Source organism: Drosophila sechellia, chromosome 2R, assembly GCF_004382195.2.
Source record: "Drosophila sechellia strain sech25 chromosome 2R, ASM438219v1, whole genome shotgun sequence".
NCBI lineage: Eukaryota > Metazoa > Arthropoda > Insecta > Diptera > Drosophilidae > Drosophila > Drosophila sechellia.
Window position 1 is genome coordinate 17,945,039 of NC_045950.1, and position 18,117 is coordinate 17,963,155.

The window sequence follows — 18,117 nt, forward strand, 5'->3', positions numbered from 1 at the left end:
CTCCTCATTAATGTTGCATGGCTCTCTGCAGCGCCTTCGAATTGGCAAACAGTCTTGCAACGCACATTTTCCAAAACGGAAAGCCAACTGACAGCAGAGCAAACGAAGTTTTTGCCATGAGAAGGGGTCAAAGTTAGTACGTCATGTTGCTGCTTAATGCAAAAACTGTTGCAAGTACACGGCAGCGCAAGGAAATCTATAACATGCCACCTGACATTTTGATGTGGCGATTAGCTCGCGTCCTGATTGTGTCCTGTTTGCTGTGGTTGTTCTTTTAAAGCGCTTTTCTAGGGTGAAAAGTTTTTGGAACCAGGGATGCGGTAAAGTAAAAAGAGAAAACATTTCGGTTTAAAAAACCTATTTTAAGAAAAATCTTTCACTATATTTTAACGAAAGAAAAATTGTTCCAAATAGATTTAATCGCGTAAGTTGTCTATAAGTTAGTATAAGGTGATTTCGCTTTTCTGCCCTGTAAAATCAAGCATGCCTCCATTTTAAGACTCCACACACCGCATATTGTTAATGTGCAACAGCGTGTTGCATGTGCAACAGCAACTTCTTGTCCGATCTGACTCAAGTTAAGTTGTTATCCCCTCTGACAGTGATGAAAACTTTGCTGACAGCCCGAAAGAAAGTTGCCAGGAAAATTGGTTACTTACGGCAAAGGGATGCGGGTATGAAAAGTCACGGGTGAGTGGTCAATCGATAATGTTATCGCTGATCTAGCATAACTTTGCTGTAGAGGGCGGGATTTTACAGCAACCCAACTCTTTTACATTTCCCTCAGACAAGTCTGAGTTCTTCATGCACCACAACTTTTCCACATTACCTGACCCAGATATCCTCATGTTTTCTTTTCAGAACGATGCTATAATTGCCATCAGGCTGCCAGGCAGACAGACAAACTCCCACTGGAGGACACTTCATCTACAGCCAGGTGAGTTCCAATTACCCATTCCATGGCTCTGCGGAAATGCCATATAAAACCAATTTTGTGAAGCTCGCACCTGTTGAAGTTTCGCCCTGCCTGCGAGCAGATTTAAAGAAGTTTCCATCACATTTCCTGGCCAGAGACCCGGCAAAAAGGGCAGGCTCTTTAATGCAACGCGGAAATGCCAGAACGGAGCTCTGAAATTTGCCAAAAGCTCTCTTCATTTCCGCAAAAAATGCGGAGCAAATAGGATGTGGGGTGGCGGAAAGGTAAATAGGGAAATGGCCGGAGGGGCCCAAGTAAAAGCAAGAGTAAAAGTCCAGGACCAACAATGTAGATCTGCTAAAAACGCTTTGGGGAAAAGCTCCAGTCAACAAGTTTTTAGCCCCCAATTCGCTTTAGCTCTCTTTCTAGTTCTGTAGCAAAGTTTTGACAAAAATTTAATTAAATCCATGTCAAAGTCAGGACGCGGAGCGAAAGCCAAGCGGGAGAAAGTGCGTGCTTCAATGTCAAGAGGGCCACGAGTAGCAACAAGTCCTCAAAAATATTAACTAAAACTCAGTTTTTTATGCGTTTCTAAGCATAAGAGAGACCTAAGCCGATTTGTGTGAATAAAAGTTGGTACTGCATTTGGGAAATATTGCTCCATAAAATATGTGCCTGTTGCCTTGGCAGCACCGGTTGCTTTGACTAAATAAATTTAAATTGCATATACGTGCTGCCGGCGCCAACCAATGGCATTCAGGGGGAATCACACTCGAGCGTCCTGAATAAATAAATTTAATGCGTAAAAATAATTCAATTATATGCCCCACACATGTGCCTTTGGGGATCCTATGGCACCGACATTCCCGCTGCCCTTTTCCGGGCAAAATCTCTTTGTGTTTCCATTCGCCCTGTTATAAATAAATTGCGTGAACATTTCGGGGCCTGCCGGGAGTCAGTTACTTGATTTTCATTGATTTTGCTTTTGATTTATTTTTACCGAAAATAAGGAAAATGCCAACGATGAAAATCGTCGTATTTATGGTGAGGCCGCAAGGTGGTCTTAAATCGATTTGCATGTTTTACGGAAAGTTTAGCATCATTCAGCCCTAGAGTTTTCATTGAATTCAAAGTCTCACGCTTAATTAAGAACTCCTCTGATTTTCCATTTCGATGTACCAGTTCCGTACAATAAATCACTCAAGATGAATCAACAGGTTGCCAGAGTCAAGCCCATTTTTCAACTTGGCCACGATTCAATTAACAATTGGATTTATATGTGTAACAGCGAGGGAATGGCAGAAAGGCGAGGAAAACAGTCGGAAAAGTCCCCAAATCGATGAACAGACATCCGAAAGTCTCTCGTTTCTCGCTGCCAGCTGCAATTAAAAGGCAATGAATTCGGATCTTTCGCTCCCCCCCAAAACTCCGCCCCTTCCACCCACCATTCCGCTCATTGTGGGGCAGAGAGAAGGGGCGTGGCCAGCTGTCTGATGCCTTGGAAAGTGAAGAACACTTAGGCGGAATTGTGCGCCAACAGCTGGCTTTAAGCGATGTCAGTTTCAAATTTTTTGGGCGCTTTTTATGTAATTTATTGATTTAAGTGGCATTCTGAAGTCTGCAAAATGTTCCATTAGCCTTGATGTGAATTGTAAATACATTCTTTCTTTGCTTCTCGCAGTGTGCTACATATATTTCTGATCATTTTCGAGGCATTGCAACATTTTCTAGCCAAAAGTTTGTTGGCCAACCCTATTCTGCGTGCCCAATAAAATTATGAGCATGTTAATTCCTGCCTCTCATTTAGCTGCCAATTAATAAATTTTTCGAAAATTCCATGTCCCTTATTTTCCACATTTCCTCGATTTCCCCCTGCTGAGCTGCCCTAGATGTGTCTGGCATATTAATGAGCATTTGTTTTCTTTGCCCGAATGGAAAGTCTGGGGGTGAAGAATATTTATGGGCTCAGGTTAAATTCCTGGGATTCTTTTTTGTCGTATTTCGGTGTTTGTTAAGTTCTGTTCATTTGTTAAATTAATTTATGTTTGTTGACTGTGAAATTTTTACAACATATTTTTGCGTTGGCAATTGGGGCAGGGGCAAATCCGCTCACTTAACCCTTTTGATAAATGTGAAATGTGTTTGTTTATGACAAGATCTTAATGACAACTGTTGAGCAAGTAAAATGTTGGGAAAGCAACGCCAAGTGATGAAGATTTAATTTTAGAAAATAAACCGATCCATTTGAAACTTAATTTTACGCCACATTAAGCTGCACATTTTCCGCTAGCTACGCTCCCTTTTCTACTACTTATATGTTATGTGCCCGACCTGACCCACACATTATCTGGAGACCAACTTCAAGACCATGGCGCTCACATGGTCTCATAAATATTCAGCCAGGACACACCCTCTCCCTGAACTTTGACCCAAATGTTGGAGCTCATTTGAATAGTCCTTTTCTTGAAACAAAAAAGCGACGGTGAGACGGTGAATTAAATATGAAATCCACTCAAATATTTAACCGAATATACCGACTAGCATGGGTGGCCCTTAACCCATTTATGCCGCTCGTACAAAAAGCAACCCCAAGTGGGCAATCCAACAAAACGAACTGTGCGAACCGGGACTCTAATTGTTATATGTTTATACGCAAAGCAAACTATGACCGCATTAGCAGAAAGAAGGACCTGCCTCAAATCCAGATATATCCACTCCTTTACGCTTTAATACCAGCGCTTTTTAGTATGTGCCACATCCCCAAAGTCCCGTTCCGAGTTGACTTTTGGCAATTTTTTAATGTGCTCCACTGGCTCGGGACTGGGAACTCGAAGGTCCTGGCTCCGAAAATGTATTTCACTTCATTTTTTATTTATGTTTGTATGTGCATGTGGCACCTCCGTTACCCACCCCTTCCCTACGCCAAGAGGGGGAAAAAAGGTTTGCGTGCCAAATTATTGTGCCAGTGGCCTAAAGTTCCTTTTTGGCCCCTTTTTTATGCCAACTGCCTCATTTATTTCCTGCTCTTTTTTCGGCGAGCTGGCGAGTTTGGGGCAGCGGCCAAAACGCAAAGTGCGTTGTACTCTTTTCCTACCTATATACATACATATATTCGAAAAGCTGACTATGCAAACGATATCGATTTCTAGAATTTCCAACAGAGCGTTTAAAAGCTGACCGGCAGTTTGGTGCTTAAACATTTAAAGACATGTACTAGCGCTGGATATTAGTTTTTTCAACAATAACTCTACCTGTGTGTTTAGGTAACCAGTTAACCCATTTCAATTTAGGAAACATTAAAGTTGTTAATTTGCTTTGCCTGCTTGGTTTTCCCCCAATAAAGATCATACGTCTTGGGTGCTGCAACTGCTGCTACATCATCCGAAGCTTAGCGGATGGCCACACACTCAGAGGCATAAACTAGCGTTTCCTGCACTTCCGCTGCCTGCTCCACTTTCCACTAACTCAACTTTATCCTGGCCATAAGAAGGCGCAATAAAAGCGAGTTAAGGATCTCTAAACCGTTTTAAACATTTAGTGCACCGCAGCGCCGAAAAAGAGGAGCTGCATATAGAGATAACATTTTTCATTTGCCAGCCCCGCATCTTTTGCACTATATTTATATATATATTTTTGTCAGCATTCAGCGCTGGTAGACTTAATGCAATTGTCGCATTATTTCTCTTACTTCTCCGGCCACTTGGCGAAACGCTCTGCAAAATGATATATACACAGCGACAGTCGTATATATATAAACATATATATTTTTAAATACCTCACTAGAGTGTCTTTTTTCGGTGCAGGTTTTGTTGCACTCTGGTTTTTATTTTGCCGCATGGCGTCTCGTCTGGCGTCTGCCACGGCGTCTGCAAATTCAGTGGAAAAGGGGAAAACTAGGAGCGCATAGCGGACTGCGGAGGGAGTTTTCCTCGCCTCGGGATGGAGTGGTGTTATGTGTGTGTACGGCTTGTTTGGCTGCTGCCTCGGGTCTGTTGGTTATTAAGCCATTTTCATTCCACACTTCTTGTTGCAAAATCAAGCAGAGTGTTAAAAAAAAACTAAATTAAATTAAAATTCTTGGCCAGCGCATGTGCGCCATGTTTTTTATTCTCTCCCGCCAGCATTTGCAGTTTTCGTTGATGCATTTCCTTTTTAGCTCCTTAAGCCTTTTAAATAAGAGAAGAAATAATATAATAGAATAATTTTAAGTTTGTATTTCATATTTTTAATTTCGAACGATTCCCTGCCAAAATGCACTATTTTATCTGGACTAATTTTGTGGCAGCCACTAATTGAACAAACTTAGACCACTCACTCTAGCCTCCGCTGACCGAAAAGACCAGAAACACAACAAAACTCTTATTTGCCTGCCAAGCGACCAACAATTGCATTAATTATGCGTGCAGTAAAATCTTTTCGGGCCCGAAAATGCTGCCAGAAATCCATCGGTGGAAAGCGCTGGGAAACTGCTACCATAATCAGGAAAATTCGGGGAGCGCAGAGCTTGGAGCTCAGCACTCTGGTGACAACAGCCATTCATCTTTGATGGCTAATGCTGGCGAAACTCATGAACACCCATTCCCCCGCTGACAATTTGTGCGTGCAAAATCTTGGAATTCATTTCTTTGTTTTGCCACCGCAGAGTGTTTGCCTATCCAATAAGTCTCTTTGGTGGAGACGACGGGTTGGGGATGGGAACAGGGATGGGGATGAGAAAACGACCAGGAGAGGCCCAGTCCGGAATAGAGGAGCAAATGCTAATCTTGATAAAAATAAACGCACTCGGGCACGTTGCTACACAGGGAGAAAAGGTCACACTTATTATTATTAAAATTATGAAGTATTTAATCACAAAAATGTAGAATATTAAACTGCAACAAATATAATATTACTAAAATGATATTATATTAACAGTGATAGAGATAAAATCCGAATATAAATTTAGAGATCATACTAACTTACCAATTTTTCTTCGTAGTGTAGGGGGATGCGAGGAGTGGCAAGACAGCATCTCACGTTTTTCGTCGCATTTTCAATTTGCTTGGCATTTGCCTTTTCCCTGGCCATTGTCAGTCAGCGTGCCCCGCCCACCGCCCCCTGACGACCATTTCCCCCGACTAAGTGAATATTAATATTGACTTTGTGTGCTCTCCGCATAGTTCACCAAAGTTTTTCACCTTTGATTGCTCGACTCGCTACCCAGCTTCCCAGCTTCCCAGTTTCGCCGTTTCTTTCCATGTTTCCCTAGTTGCGCCGAACCCTGACCTCACCTCAAATCCACCCCAGACACCCGCGACCCCTCGATTGCCATTTGTGGCCTTTAAAGTCAATGGCATGCTCGCTTCTTGGCTCTTTTCGTGGAAAATTTATGTGCAAACTTTATGCGTGGCGCACTGAGTCCTTGCCTCTCGCTTTTCTGGGGGAACTCTCGCTATTTCTATTATCAGCATTTGTTGCTCTGCTCCGGCGCTTTTTTGTAGCTCTGGGTCCTCTTGCCGCCTCGACATTATTTTCTCATTTTTATGGCATTTAAGTTCAAATGAGGAACGTGGGTTAAGGACACCCTCGATTCGGGTGTCACTGCTTCAGAATTTTTCCAGAAAACAAGCTTGTTCACCTGAACCGAAGATACCCAAAATAAAAAAGAATAGGAGCAGACTCCAACAATGTCAATATAATTAAATGAAGCTTATAAAACTGAAGCGGAAGGTGGTATTCAGGTGGGAAACTGTCCTGCGGAGCACATACAACTTTGTTGATTGGATTTCTGGTTTAGCTGCAGTCATAAAGTGAATGAATATGCTGAAAATGGAAAGTAGGGGAATACCAGGCAATAGACAGGAATAAAAAGATGAGGGAGTCTGTAAAGGGAGGCATAAGCTTATCTGTACTTGAAGCTGCAAATCTTGAAAAGAAACCTCTTTGGCTTAAGCAAAAAATGATTTTGCGAAATGAATGTAACCTCACCGAAGAATCAAATACTCAAGAATTGTTCTTCAGATACTTTGTTCCATTTGTTATAGTTGTCTGACAAGGTTAGTTAGGATTCATTTAATTAACCCATTAAAAGCGACCCTCTTCGATCGAAATGCGCCTTGTTGGCCTTTGACAGGCCCCAAAAACCATTTTCAACTACCCCCCGTTGGCCAAGTTTGCTTTCAAAATATTTGCCACAATGAAATCATGCCTGTTTGTGTGTGGAGCCTACCCAGCGTCATGGTGGAGCCCCTCCCCCATGCCACTTATAGGTCTCCGCCCGTGGCTCAAACAATTTTTTCGGGCCAAAGGAGGGGTCGCAGGAGGTTCAAAGTTGAGTTCGCTTGGCGTGCGAAAGTTTATTAAAAACTTTGTGTGCTTTTTGCAAACAAACACAAACACACCCCCTCTGCCGCACTCACAAACGTATTTTTTGCTAAAGGAAGAAAACAACAAGAGAAACTGCCATGTGAAACTTAATAATTCACACGGGAGTGAATTTTTCACAATTTTCACTTTTTTCCAACGCGGAGGTTGGGGCTTTTTCGCCAATTTTATTGAAGCGTAAAATATGAACCAGAACCACAACTGAATGAATGAATGAACGAATGAATGAATGGAGGAGGGCTGTGGCACGGGCGGAGTTCTCTGTGAGCTTTTAACTTTTGTTGACATTATGAAACCTCTAAAGTTTGCGTTTTGGTTTTTGTTATTTGTTTTACAGCTAGTTAAGGCCATTATTCTGAGCGTGTGTGCTTTTCAGGGGGGCAAAAATAAGTTGAGAGGGGGCTCCCCTGCTGCAAGACAGACTTTCAGCAGTGAAATTGAATGGCTCACTGCCCCTTTCCTCGTCTGATTTGCTAATTACTTAATTGAGTGTTGCCGCCGGGTAAATATGTAATTTTAGTCGGCCAACTACGATTGTTGGAAGGAATCTGGAAACTGTTCATTTCCAAAATTTGGCTACTTTAAACTGAAGTAATCTAATATGTGAGGATTCATCGTTCACTTTAAGTAGCATGCTAATTTTAACTATGGAAGTGTTTTAACAAGTTCAAATATTTTTTCGGACTACGAAACTCTTCATTTCTTTTTTGTCGTGGAGGTGGGCTCATCATGGCCATAACTATTAGACGGTCCGACTGCATTATGCAAAACTTATAAACCATAAAATGCAGCCGACTGCGCCTAGCCAGCCTCTCGTCCTTCCAATCCTGTCTGGTAAGTCAGCAAGTTTCAAATGCAAAGTTGTCAGCACAAAAAAAGTTAACGCCAGGAGACCCAACTCTCTCCCATTTTATTTCTGTGTCTGCGTCTCGACTTTTATGAAATATTAGCTACCAACTTATGCACATAAATCTTGCAGAGTCGTAGTGAGACTCTTCTGCCGCAAAAGTTTTTCGTGAAATGCCCAAAAATAAAAGAAGAATAGAGGAACTCCCCAAAAAGGTGTGAATAGAATGGAGCAGTCGCTGAGTCCTTTTAAATATCGCATTTCCAAATGCAAAGTATCTTCATTAAACTATGCGCTAATTTGCAGTCCTGGATAAACTTTGGGTACTGGCAGTAGCAGTAGAATCTTTTGTGTTCTCTAATCTATGGAACGATATTCTACGTGTTACCTAACAAAATCATTTGGCAACTGCTTCAAAATATTAAGCCCATCTTTCTCCTTCCTCGATCTTGCAGAATCCTTCCGTTGCCAAGATGTCGGACATGAAATGGTGGTAACAGACTTGCACCACAAACTGGTCAACAAATAATTATCGAGTCGAGTTAGGAAGAGCCTTCAAAGAGTCAACACAAAATGCCTGACCACACGAGAGTAACCGCAACGACAAGGAGTAGGCCATGGCTAAGTGGAGCCATCCCAGTGCTGCTCCTTCTGCTGACTCTCGTTATCCTGCCTCTGGAATCCACCGCCTTCTGCCCCTCGAAGTGCCAGTGTTTGGGCGGCGAGGCCAATAGTAGAGCGTTGTGCGCGGACGCCGCTCTGGAGGATGTGCCTATCCAACTTAATCCGGAGACGAAATACATAAATCTTACAGTGAATCGGATTCGTACCCTGGAATTCTCGCTGCCGTTCTACATGAAACTTGAGATCCTGGATCTCTCGCAGAACATCATCGAAACGCTGGGCTCCAAGAACTTCGAGTACCAATCGGAACTAAGAACCCTGAATCTGAGCCGGAATTTGGTCAGTTCCCTGCACAAACACGCCTTCAAGGGTCTGACCAATCTGCTGCTCCTTGATCTCAGCTTCAATCGCATTGAGACAGTGCATCCCACCGCTCTAAGTGATCTCGCCTCCCTGGTGGAGCTGGATCTTACGAACAACAATATTGTCAGCTTGGAGGACAACTGCTTCAAGGGCATGAACACCCTGGAGGTTCTCGTGTTCCGGAATAATCGATTGCTAGACGTTCCTGCCAGTAATCTTTGGCATTTGCATGCCCTCAAGAGCCTGGATATGTCCTTGAATCTGGTCGAGTTTGTGCGAAATGACAGTTTCGAGGGCTTAAAGGAGCTTTTGGCCCTCAGCGTGCAGGGCAATGTGATGAGCGAACTGGATTTGAGTGCCTTCGAGGGACTTATATCCTTGAAACATCTGGATCTGTCCGATAATAATCTCACGGTAAGATTTATTTTTAATCTTATTCAGTTCCTTAAAGGAAGCCTATTCCATTATGGTAAATTGATTTACTCAATATTTTTCATCTCTGCCCTTAAATATTGCTCGTTAAATAATCCACTTTTAAAGAGTCTTAGAATTCACTTTTCAAACGAAAACTAAGTGTGAACTTAAACAAACATGTCGCCGCCATTGCCGCAGAAAACTGGCGTAGCTGGTCTCATAAATTCAGACACTTTGCCAGGACTAAATCCTGTGAGCAACACTTTGCCAAAGCGGATTTCCCACCCACCCTCGAACGCCCCGTCTAAGTTCGTCCTTCCTGGAGTTTAGCTGCATTTTGCATACGCAAAATTAATAACCATAAGTCGTTGTTGCTGTCCGTTCGCACACACCCATATGAGGATGGCAAGGATACATGCACTCGGTATTCGAGGACTCCTTTCTGCCGGCCATGTCCTTTCTGCTATTTATGCATGCAAACATGTCCGTGTTGCCTGATTTCTGCTGTTGTGGCCCACTCTTTGCTTAGGCCCGGTCATGTGGCCATCCTTTCCCGGACGTTGTTAAATGCCGCCAGCTCCTCTGTTCCTCCACTGAGTTCCCCTTTCTTCCCAAAGACACAGTCGTTGCCCAGCAACTGATCCAGCTTAAAGCTGCCCTAAACTTTACGACCAGACAGTTGGGCAAAAATTGTGAACTTAAATCGAAAGAGGTCGGGATAAAGCTTAAACGATGATGCGAAATCGAAGAAAGGTAAAATGTGGGATATAGTCTTGAACCAGGGTTCTTAAGATGGTTTGGATTAAGTTGAAAGCGAGTATTATGATTTAAAAGTCTAATCGAAGCATTGTTGATATTAAAGTTGTGAGATTCCTATTTAAAAGAAACTATCATGTGTAAGCAAGATAAACTATAATGTAATTCAGCTTATCTTCTCGAGTATTGGCAATCAAAACTCAGTCGAGCTGTAGTCCATTTCAAGCCGAGTCCTTCGACTTTAAATTGACCAGACCATATCATTAGGACACACATTTTGTGTGCGAGCCTGCCAGAGGTGCGCAACTTTCAGCTGAGTTGTGCATATCCCCTGCTCAAAGGCGAAACTGCATGTCCTGGCTGGTATCCCACACTCAGATAATGGAAATGGGAAGGCAGCTCCGTCTCCAGAATTGCCTTTTTATGTAATCACAGGTATCCAATACACAGAGAGAAGTTGGGAAGTGTTTTTAGCTGAAGACAGAAGACAAAAAAAAAAAAAATTAAAATTTATTTTTTAATGAGCAAATAAAGTTACCAGTCCAAAAATTACAAGAAGTCATAAGGGATTTAAAAATATATCTTCAGGACTAAGTATTTCAAAAAAGAGTGTTCTCTGTAGTTGCAACATCAGGAACCTGTTTATGCAAACTGATGGATGCAATGCGACCGAGTCCTGGACTCCAGATCGCCTCCTTTTCTTCGTGTGGCTGGGAATCTGTATAGATGCATATATATATGCCTGGGTCGTTAGGAGGGGATAAAGTGTGCGTGTGTGTCCTGTCTGATGGCTAAAAGGGACTTTCTAAGCAGGTTCAGCAGCAGCAGCCGCGCGTTGTCAACGGCAACTGACGGTGCGGAGGAATTTATGGCGCTCGGAATCAGTTCGAAACTACTTAAAATACCTTTTGGCATTTTGTAGTTGAAATATGGTCGGTCGGTCAACCACCCACTCGCAATCCCCCGAACCCTTTACTCCCAGCATTTCCAGGAAGTCCCAGGCTAAATCTGCTGCTGCAAACCGGTGTTCCGGTATTTTCAAATGGCATTCTTTTTCCTATTGGACAGATTGTTGTTTTATTATGCACACAGGATATATCCGCCGCCAGACATTCTGCCCCATTTTGGCATGCGGCTAGTGCATGAAATTGTTGTCTGCATCTGCATAGTTTTCCGGAAAATAGAAGGGGCAAAGGGTACTGGCGCAATGGCATTATTACTGGAGTCTGAAACAACTCATGAAGCTTGTGAAATGGAAGGTGCTGAAAATGATTTATGAAGTGTGCTGAGAAGCTACTTTAAACAGAGTGGGCATGTGTGCCCCATGTAAATCTGGAACAACTGAAAGCTCAAAGGTTCGCTCCTTTTTAGAACTTGAATAACTTAAAGCGTGAGGCAAAGATTTCCCTTATAGTTAATTTTTTAAAGTACTGAACTCTTTAAACATTTAATAGTCTCGCATTAATTTTGATCAACTTCCAATTCAAAAATGGAAATAACCAAATAGATAGTAACTGTGAATAATTCGCACAATTTACTGATTATTCTAAATATTTCAGGTTTCCTGTTCGACACAAACGCATTTGCATTTTAATTCCCATTGTCCGTTTTTCACCGATTTTCTTTTCTGGGCAAACTTGAAATATTTCAATGAGAGCCAGTTGAAAAAACGTATGGATAATTTCACATTTTCATAATTCAACAAAAATATTTGCGATGAATGGCGAAAAAGAATGGTGTTTGTGCTTTCTGTTGTGGGTTATGATTTTGCATTATGTGTATAAATATGAATACAGAAACATTATTGCACTCAGCTCTCAGATTAAAAGGAATAATTGCAAAAATATTCGAGAATAAATTCGCATAAAGTTTCAATAAAACCATATTTCGCTATTATTTTTACGTACCTTATTTATTTGCATTTTATCATTCATTCTTGTTTGTATTTAACGTTGCATAAATTTTACGTTGGGTTGCACAACTGCAAAACTTCATGTTTATGTGTCTGAGAATTTGTGCAGGTGATGGCGTAAACATTTTTAATGCTTTAAGGTGCCTGTTATTTTTGTCAGTTTCTATAATTTTACTGTACAGATTTCATTTTGCAATTACTCGCCAATTAGCTTTAATTTTTACATTTCCAATACTTGCTACTGCGTTTTCCCGTTGGTAGATAAAAAGGAAATAGGAAAAAGGAAATTGAATGAAAAAATCAAACTCAATAAATTTCACTTTCTTTTCCGAGTCTTTTGCACCCTTCCGTTTTCTACAGTTTTCACTCACGCCGTTTTCCACGCCGCCCTGCGTCCGAAAATTGCGGGAAATGCGGAACTGTAGAGGAAAAGCCTTTAATTAGTCCAGCAGTGGACCGGTTTTCCTTTGAGTGCAGTGCCAACATGAAAGCACCCGCACTGAAAGGAGAAAATATCGCTGGGGGTAGCAATATAAATAATGGGGGAAAAAAAGTGTTGCCATTTGGTTAAACAATTGCCCGGCATGGCCTACATTGCGTATGCGTAATGCCTTTTAATTTTCAGCCCTTTTTGCTGCCTTATGAGCTTTGGGCCAGCATTTGAAATCATTTGCCACACACAAGGCGCTCTCCGTTCTCCTTCTCATTTCGGCTCTGCCCACTTTTCTATATTTTTCCCGATTTCCCGGAGTTTTTCCCCCCACCACGAAGTTCATTACGTTATCGCGGAGTGTGTTCGTGTCCGGACGCCTGGCACGTAGCTTCCGACACGCTAAGGGAGAGAAAAATCGGGATAGCGGAAGACGAACAAGGGGTGCAGAGGAAGGTGAACACAAGTGGCAACCAAAATTACAGCCAAAAGCTTTTGGCCCGCTCCTTCCGAAAAAAAAGGAAACCTCTTCTTTTATGCATGCCACACTCTCCTCGAAGCTGTCTCAGTAGTTGTAACAAATTCGTTGCAAGATTGATTTTATTGCCCCCCAAAAAGCGAAAAACACAGACGAATTTGCTGGGCAGTGAGTGATGGAACAAAAAACGCGGGAAGCGGGGAAGATCATGACGCGCGTTTCCGTTTCCGCTGCAGTCGCTTAAGCAACGCTTTTCTATTGATTTCCTCTTTTTAACTGTTTAGTGTTCAGTTTTTCGGGTTGGAGGAAAGCTCCTTTTGCCACCGCAAAACGTTTTTAAAGTTGAGTGGCCTGCATTAATATTTGATTTGACCCAGCTGGGCCAAAGTTTTCATTTTTATTTTGAATGCTTTCTAAATAAAATGCCACTTGTTCTCCCTTTTATTGCAGATGGTGCCTACACAACAGCTCTCGAAACTCTCGAACCTCACCTATTTGAACCTGGGCGGCAACCGCTTCTCCCAGCTGCCCGCCGTCGCCTTCCTGAACCTGTTTCATTTGCGCGAATTGCATTTGAGCCGGCTGGACTTCTTGCAGCGCATCGATTCGAGGTGAGTTCTTGGCCAAAACTTTTCCCCAACAGCTCGATTCAGTGAACCAAGTGAAAGTAAAAGTGGGTTAGACGAAAAGGAAACTATTTTCGCTTTAGGGCGAGCTCACAATAAACAAGACACCAGCGTAAGATGATGTCAAGCTGTTTGAAAGTTTAGGATCCTTTGGGTGTTTGCAGCTAAGCTGAATAAAAGTCATTTCCGACACAATATCTGGGGCTTAAAGTCAACAATAAGCAGCATAAGGATAAAATTATCCTGTGGCACTTTAAATTGTCGAGTCATCATTGTTTGAGGCTTAATAAAGATAAGCTTAAAATAGTGGAATTTACGGATATTAAGTAAAAATAAGCCAGTAATCTTAATGAACCTCATATCGGTAACGATACCCATATTTCTCAGAAGACTTTATTTAATTAAAAAAATTAATTAATTTCAGTTCTAACAATAATATAACAGTCATTCTATGTATATGTCAGGGTTCTTGTAATCCATTTTTCGTGGTCTTGGATGTTCGTAAAGACGATTACATCACCTTGAGTATGGCTTATTATGCCCGCAATAAGATATCTTTCTCTTCCCTTAAACATTTCACTGGTACCTATCACAGAACCAGGTGTCTCATAAGGTAGATAATTCAATTGATCGGGCTTCTCGACACAGTACTGCTTGGGTTCAGGGCAATCAGGGATTCTCCTTAAATTTACTTGTTGACTGCCCAAGAACTTATTATTGGCACTATAAAGCAGGGCATTCCAAGTCGTCGGAGGTCTAAAGTTCAGTCCCAAGCAAATTGGTATATTAAGATCTGCAAGTGGATGAGTTCCTTACTATAAAGATGCCAAAGGGGCATTTTGTATTTTCACCTGATCTTGGAATCATCTTAGCCAGCCTAATCAGAGCTATGTTATTCCTTATTTTCGGTGCTGGTCTGAAGTGTGGGTGCTTTAGAACCCATTCGACGTCGAAGACCTGCATATATGTGGATTCTACCTTTATGCATAGAAATGATACAGTTTTCATGCATTTTTTTAATATTCTACAAGCAACCTACTTACATTTCGGTGGCATTGAAATTGTCAGGGAACGCACTGGCAACAGTCACAACAAATTCTAGAAAGTGCACGAACAATTAATTAGAGCTTCATCTTATTGAGAATAACTACTCACGATTTGTGATTAATGCACCAGCGAATTTATGCTCAAATAGTGACATCTCCCAAAGACGCACATAAACCTTAGCACGCCAATCGCTCTTGCAATTCTCGTTCAAAAGTCTCGGTTCGGATTCAAGAACGACGCTAGCTATCCACGATTTGTGGGCATTTACATCTGTATAGACCCCATTGAAGCCATCGCAGTCGACGTTGCCGTAGCTTACTATCCCAAACTGTATGTATCTACTTTTCCCACGGTATACCATATTGCCTGCCAGTGGACCACCAGAGTCACCCAGACAGGTGTCTCTCAAATGGCTGCCCGCGCATATTGTGTCGACGTTTTGGTAGCACTCATACTTGGATAATCTCACCAACTCGACCGCTTTCAGTACGTCGCTGAGACGTCTGTGTTCCGTCATACCCCAGCCAAACGCCGTGAAATGGTTTTGACTATCTGATGCAACGTTCTCGTCGAGGATAATGCATATGGGTCTTATATGGGCTGTAAGGGAGGGGCCACGTTTATGTTTTAAGCCTTAAATCAATAAAATTCTATTAGAAGCACCACTTACCTTCAAATTTCACTTCGCGATTCAGTCTTAGCAAAGCTATATCATTCAAAAATATAGAATCTTCCCTTGGGGATTCAAAATTACCTTGGCGTTCAGTTGCAGCACGTGTTTGCATACTGGGATCGGGCACGATCGATTGTTCTCCCCCAAGTGAACGGTTCTAAGATAGTTAGGACTTGTTATCACATTCATCCGTATAATGTTGGGACTTACACTTCATCGAAGCCACTTACGCAGTGCGCAGCGGTTAAAACATATTCTAATTATAAAGTTGTTAATAAGAATTTCCTTCCGAAACACCAAATGACTTACGCTTATGTATGAGAGATCCACCACACAAAAATTTGCTGTTGTTATACAAGGCTGCCATAAATTGAGTAGTTTTTGGCGGGTATCCGTTTTTCACTCTATAGCCTATTCTTATATCACAGTTTTCATCAAGAAGCTGCGCGACCGCATTTTGGTAAAACATAACCGCGACCAGAAGTAACGAAAACCAGCAGCACATCTTTCTTTTTATAAGAGAGCACTTTCCATGTGCGACTCAATTAAATTAAACGAGATCTTCAGGCCGATAAATACAAAATATGAACTTAAATACCAGCAGTCTCTTTTTCTCAGTACCGATAAGGCAGCTAAGCCAAAATTTTAATATTCAATGAATATGGTAGGTTAAATACACATTCTGGTAATTCATTTTAAAGTGTACGGAATTAAGCGGCAGACAAATCATTATTGCTCGATGCAATCAATCATGGCTAATACGCTTTTGGTAATAAGATGCCACCACACAAGCGTCCTCAATGCAAGAGGCGGCGAGTGGGCGTGGCAGGGGCAGGGGCACATGCTTGAGCTCAATTCGAGCATATGTTAATTCAATAATTCCGGGCAATTTTCATATCAAATCAATGGACGAGTCTCGACGACTGCCTGCCTGCCTGCCTTTGAATTGGCCATGTCAATCAACCACCGACAGCAGAGAGGTAGTAGCTATGTGGCAGATATGTATCTGCGCTCGGTAGCAGCCGCATGCCACGCCCCCTGGGCGACATGCCGCTTTACAATGACATTAACATGACTTACATGACAAGCGATGAGAGGGGCGTTTGGTGGGGATTCCCCGCCGAAGGAAATGGAAAGCAGACAGCAGCCTCGTCGTATGCCATTTAAATGAGTTTAATTTGAAACTTTCGTTTGATTTTCTTAGCCCAAATTTGGTCGAGGCTTATCCGCCCTGCAACCCCATTTTCCGCCCGCTTTGGAAACCACCCACTCTGTTGGCCTTTGTAATTGCTTTTGCTTTTTGTTCGGCTTTTGTTTGGTCTCTGTCTCAGGCTTGTGTAAACTTTTCTCCACACATTGTTCGCAGACTGTGGAAATTGTTGCTCAATCTGCACAAACACATTTGCATACCAGTGTGTGCACACCACATATACGTTGAGTGTGTCTGTGTTGACTGATTTGCAAACTAAATTCATGTTTTCCTCATCTGAGTGACTGACGAACAATAGATAACTCAAATTCGCAGGATTTTATTTCCTTATGCTAGTTTTGTAGAGTTTAAGCTTACTTAGAAAAAAAAGGGGCACAATAAATATTGTGGTAAATTCCCCTGGATTTTGATTTTGTTTTTAATATTAAAATGTATCCTCAAGATTTCTACAATGATACTACCACTACACACGGAAAACATAAATTTGTTTACTTTTTTTAATGATAAAAAAGTATGTAAAATTCTTTAGCGAAAATGGGTAAACGCGACATAGTATAGGAGTTGCCTTGCCGAGATTACAATCCTTAACCATATTTCCCCTCATGTAAATATGTATCAAAGTGCTTTCAAGCTAAGAGAGATAGACAGAGACACCCCCAAAGACAGAGATAGCGAGACATACACGTAAATATTTATGCAAATGCGTTAATTGAAATCTGAAAGGGGGATATGTTGGCGGCGGAAAAGGACGAGCAGCGATGGCGACACGTTGATAGTCGGGTTTATGGGGCGACAGGATACATTTCTCCAAAAGACCGTGTGTGCTTCTCCCTTCCCCAAATCGCTGCTCATTATGAAATCCTTACCGCCAAACAATCAGCGCGAGTCCTTGCAAAATTCATTAGGCAGCAGCACGCTGTCCACCCACTCTAACCTCCCTTGAAAAACAAACAACCCCCGGAAACAGGAGTTTCAGAATTTTCGAAAGCGTTAGCTTTTATCAAAGGGAATGTGAAAGTGAACATGACTTAATAGCAGAAAGTCAGTCGGGAAAACGGACGGTAGGTGTTGCCCGGTTTATTTGGTTGTGGGTTTCAAAATTGAAACTAATTGTTTTAAAATTTATGCGAACCGGGGTAGGGGGTTCATGTGTGACATTTGTTTTGCGGCAGCTTTGGGGTTGCTGATCCCCAATTTTTGGGGACAGGCCCAACTGCCTTGACTGAGCTCTGAATCCTGATTAGAATGGAAGCCGGATAATGGAGTTGAATGTGACAATTGGGAATTGAATTCGAGTGTAATGGACTGTGCGGACTGTAATGGGTTAGAAATAAAGTCTTTGCGGGGTAAAAAAGATGTAAAACATATGGCCAAATTTAAGAACCACTTTAGCCATAGTTATTCATAAACTTCATATAAAATGTTAGGTGTTTCTTTATTGTTATCTCGAAAATACAG

General features: G+C 42.0%; 2 protein-coding genes across 2 annotated transcripts in view; one reads left to right on the forward strand and one right to left on the reverse strand.

Moving 5' to 3' along the window:
- The window catches only part of LOC6620711 (leucine-rich repeats and immunoglobulin-like domains protein 1), a 73,824-nt gene that overhangs the window by 48,669 nt on the left and 7,038 nt on the right, over positions 1–18,117 (forward strand). The window contains exons 2-4 of the mRNA XM_032715801.1: positions 862–937; positions 8,582–9,527; positions 13,554–13,714. Coding sequence (XP_032571692.1) covers positions 8,700–9,527; positions 13,554–13,714 — 989 coding nt within the window. The 5' untranslated portion in view covers positions 862–937; positions 8,582–8,699. The remainder of the gene's footprint in view (positions 1–861; positions 938–8,581; positions 9,528–13,553; positions 13,715–18,117) is intronic.
- LOC116800680 (inactive serine protease 54) lies at positions 14,179–15,954 on the reverse strand. The gene is given in 8 exon segments (XM_032717015.1): positions 14,179–14,522; positions 14,581–14,707; positions 14,769–14,827; positions 14,885–15,376; positions 15,447–15,512; positions 15,515–15,606; positions 15,660–15,705; positions 15,759–15,954. Coding segments are annotated over 8 exon segments (1,422 nt in total).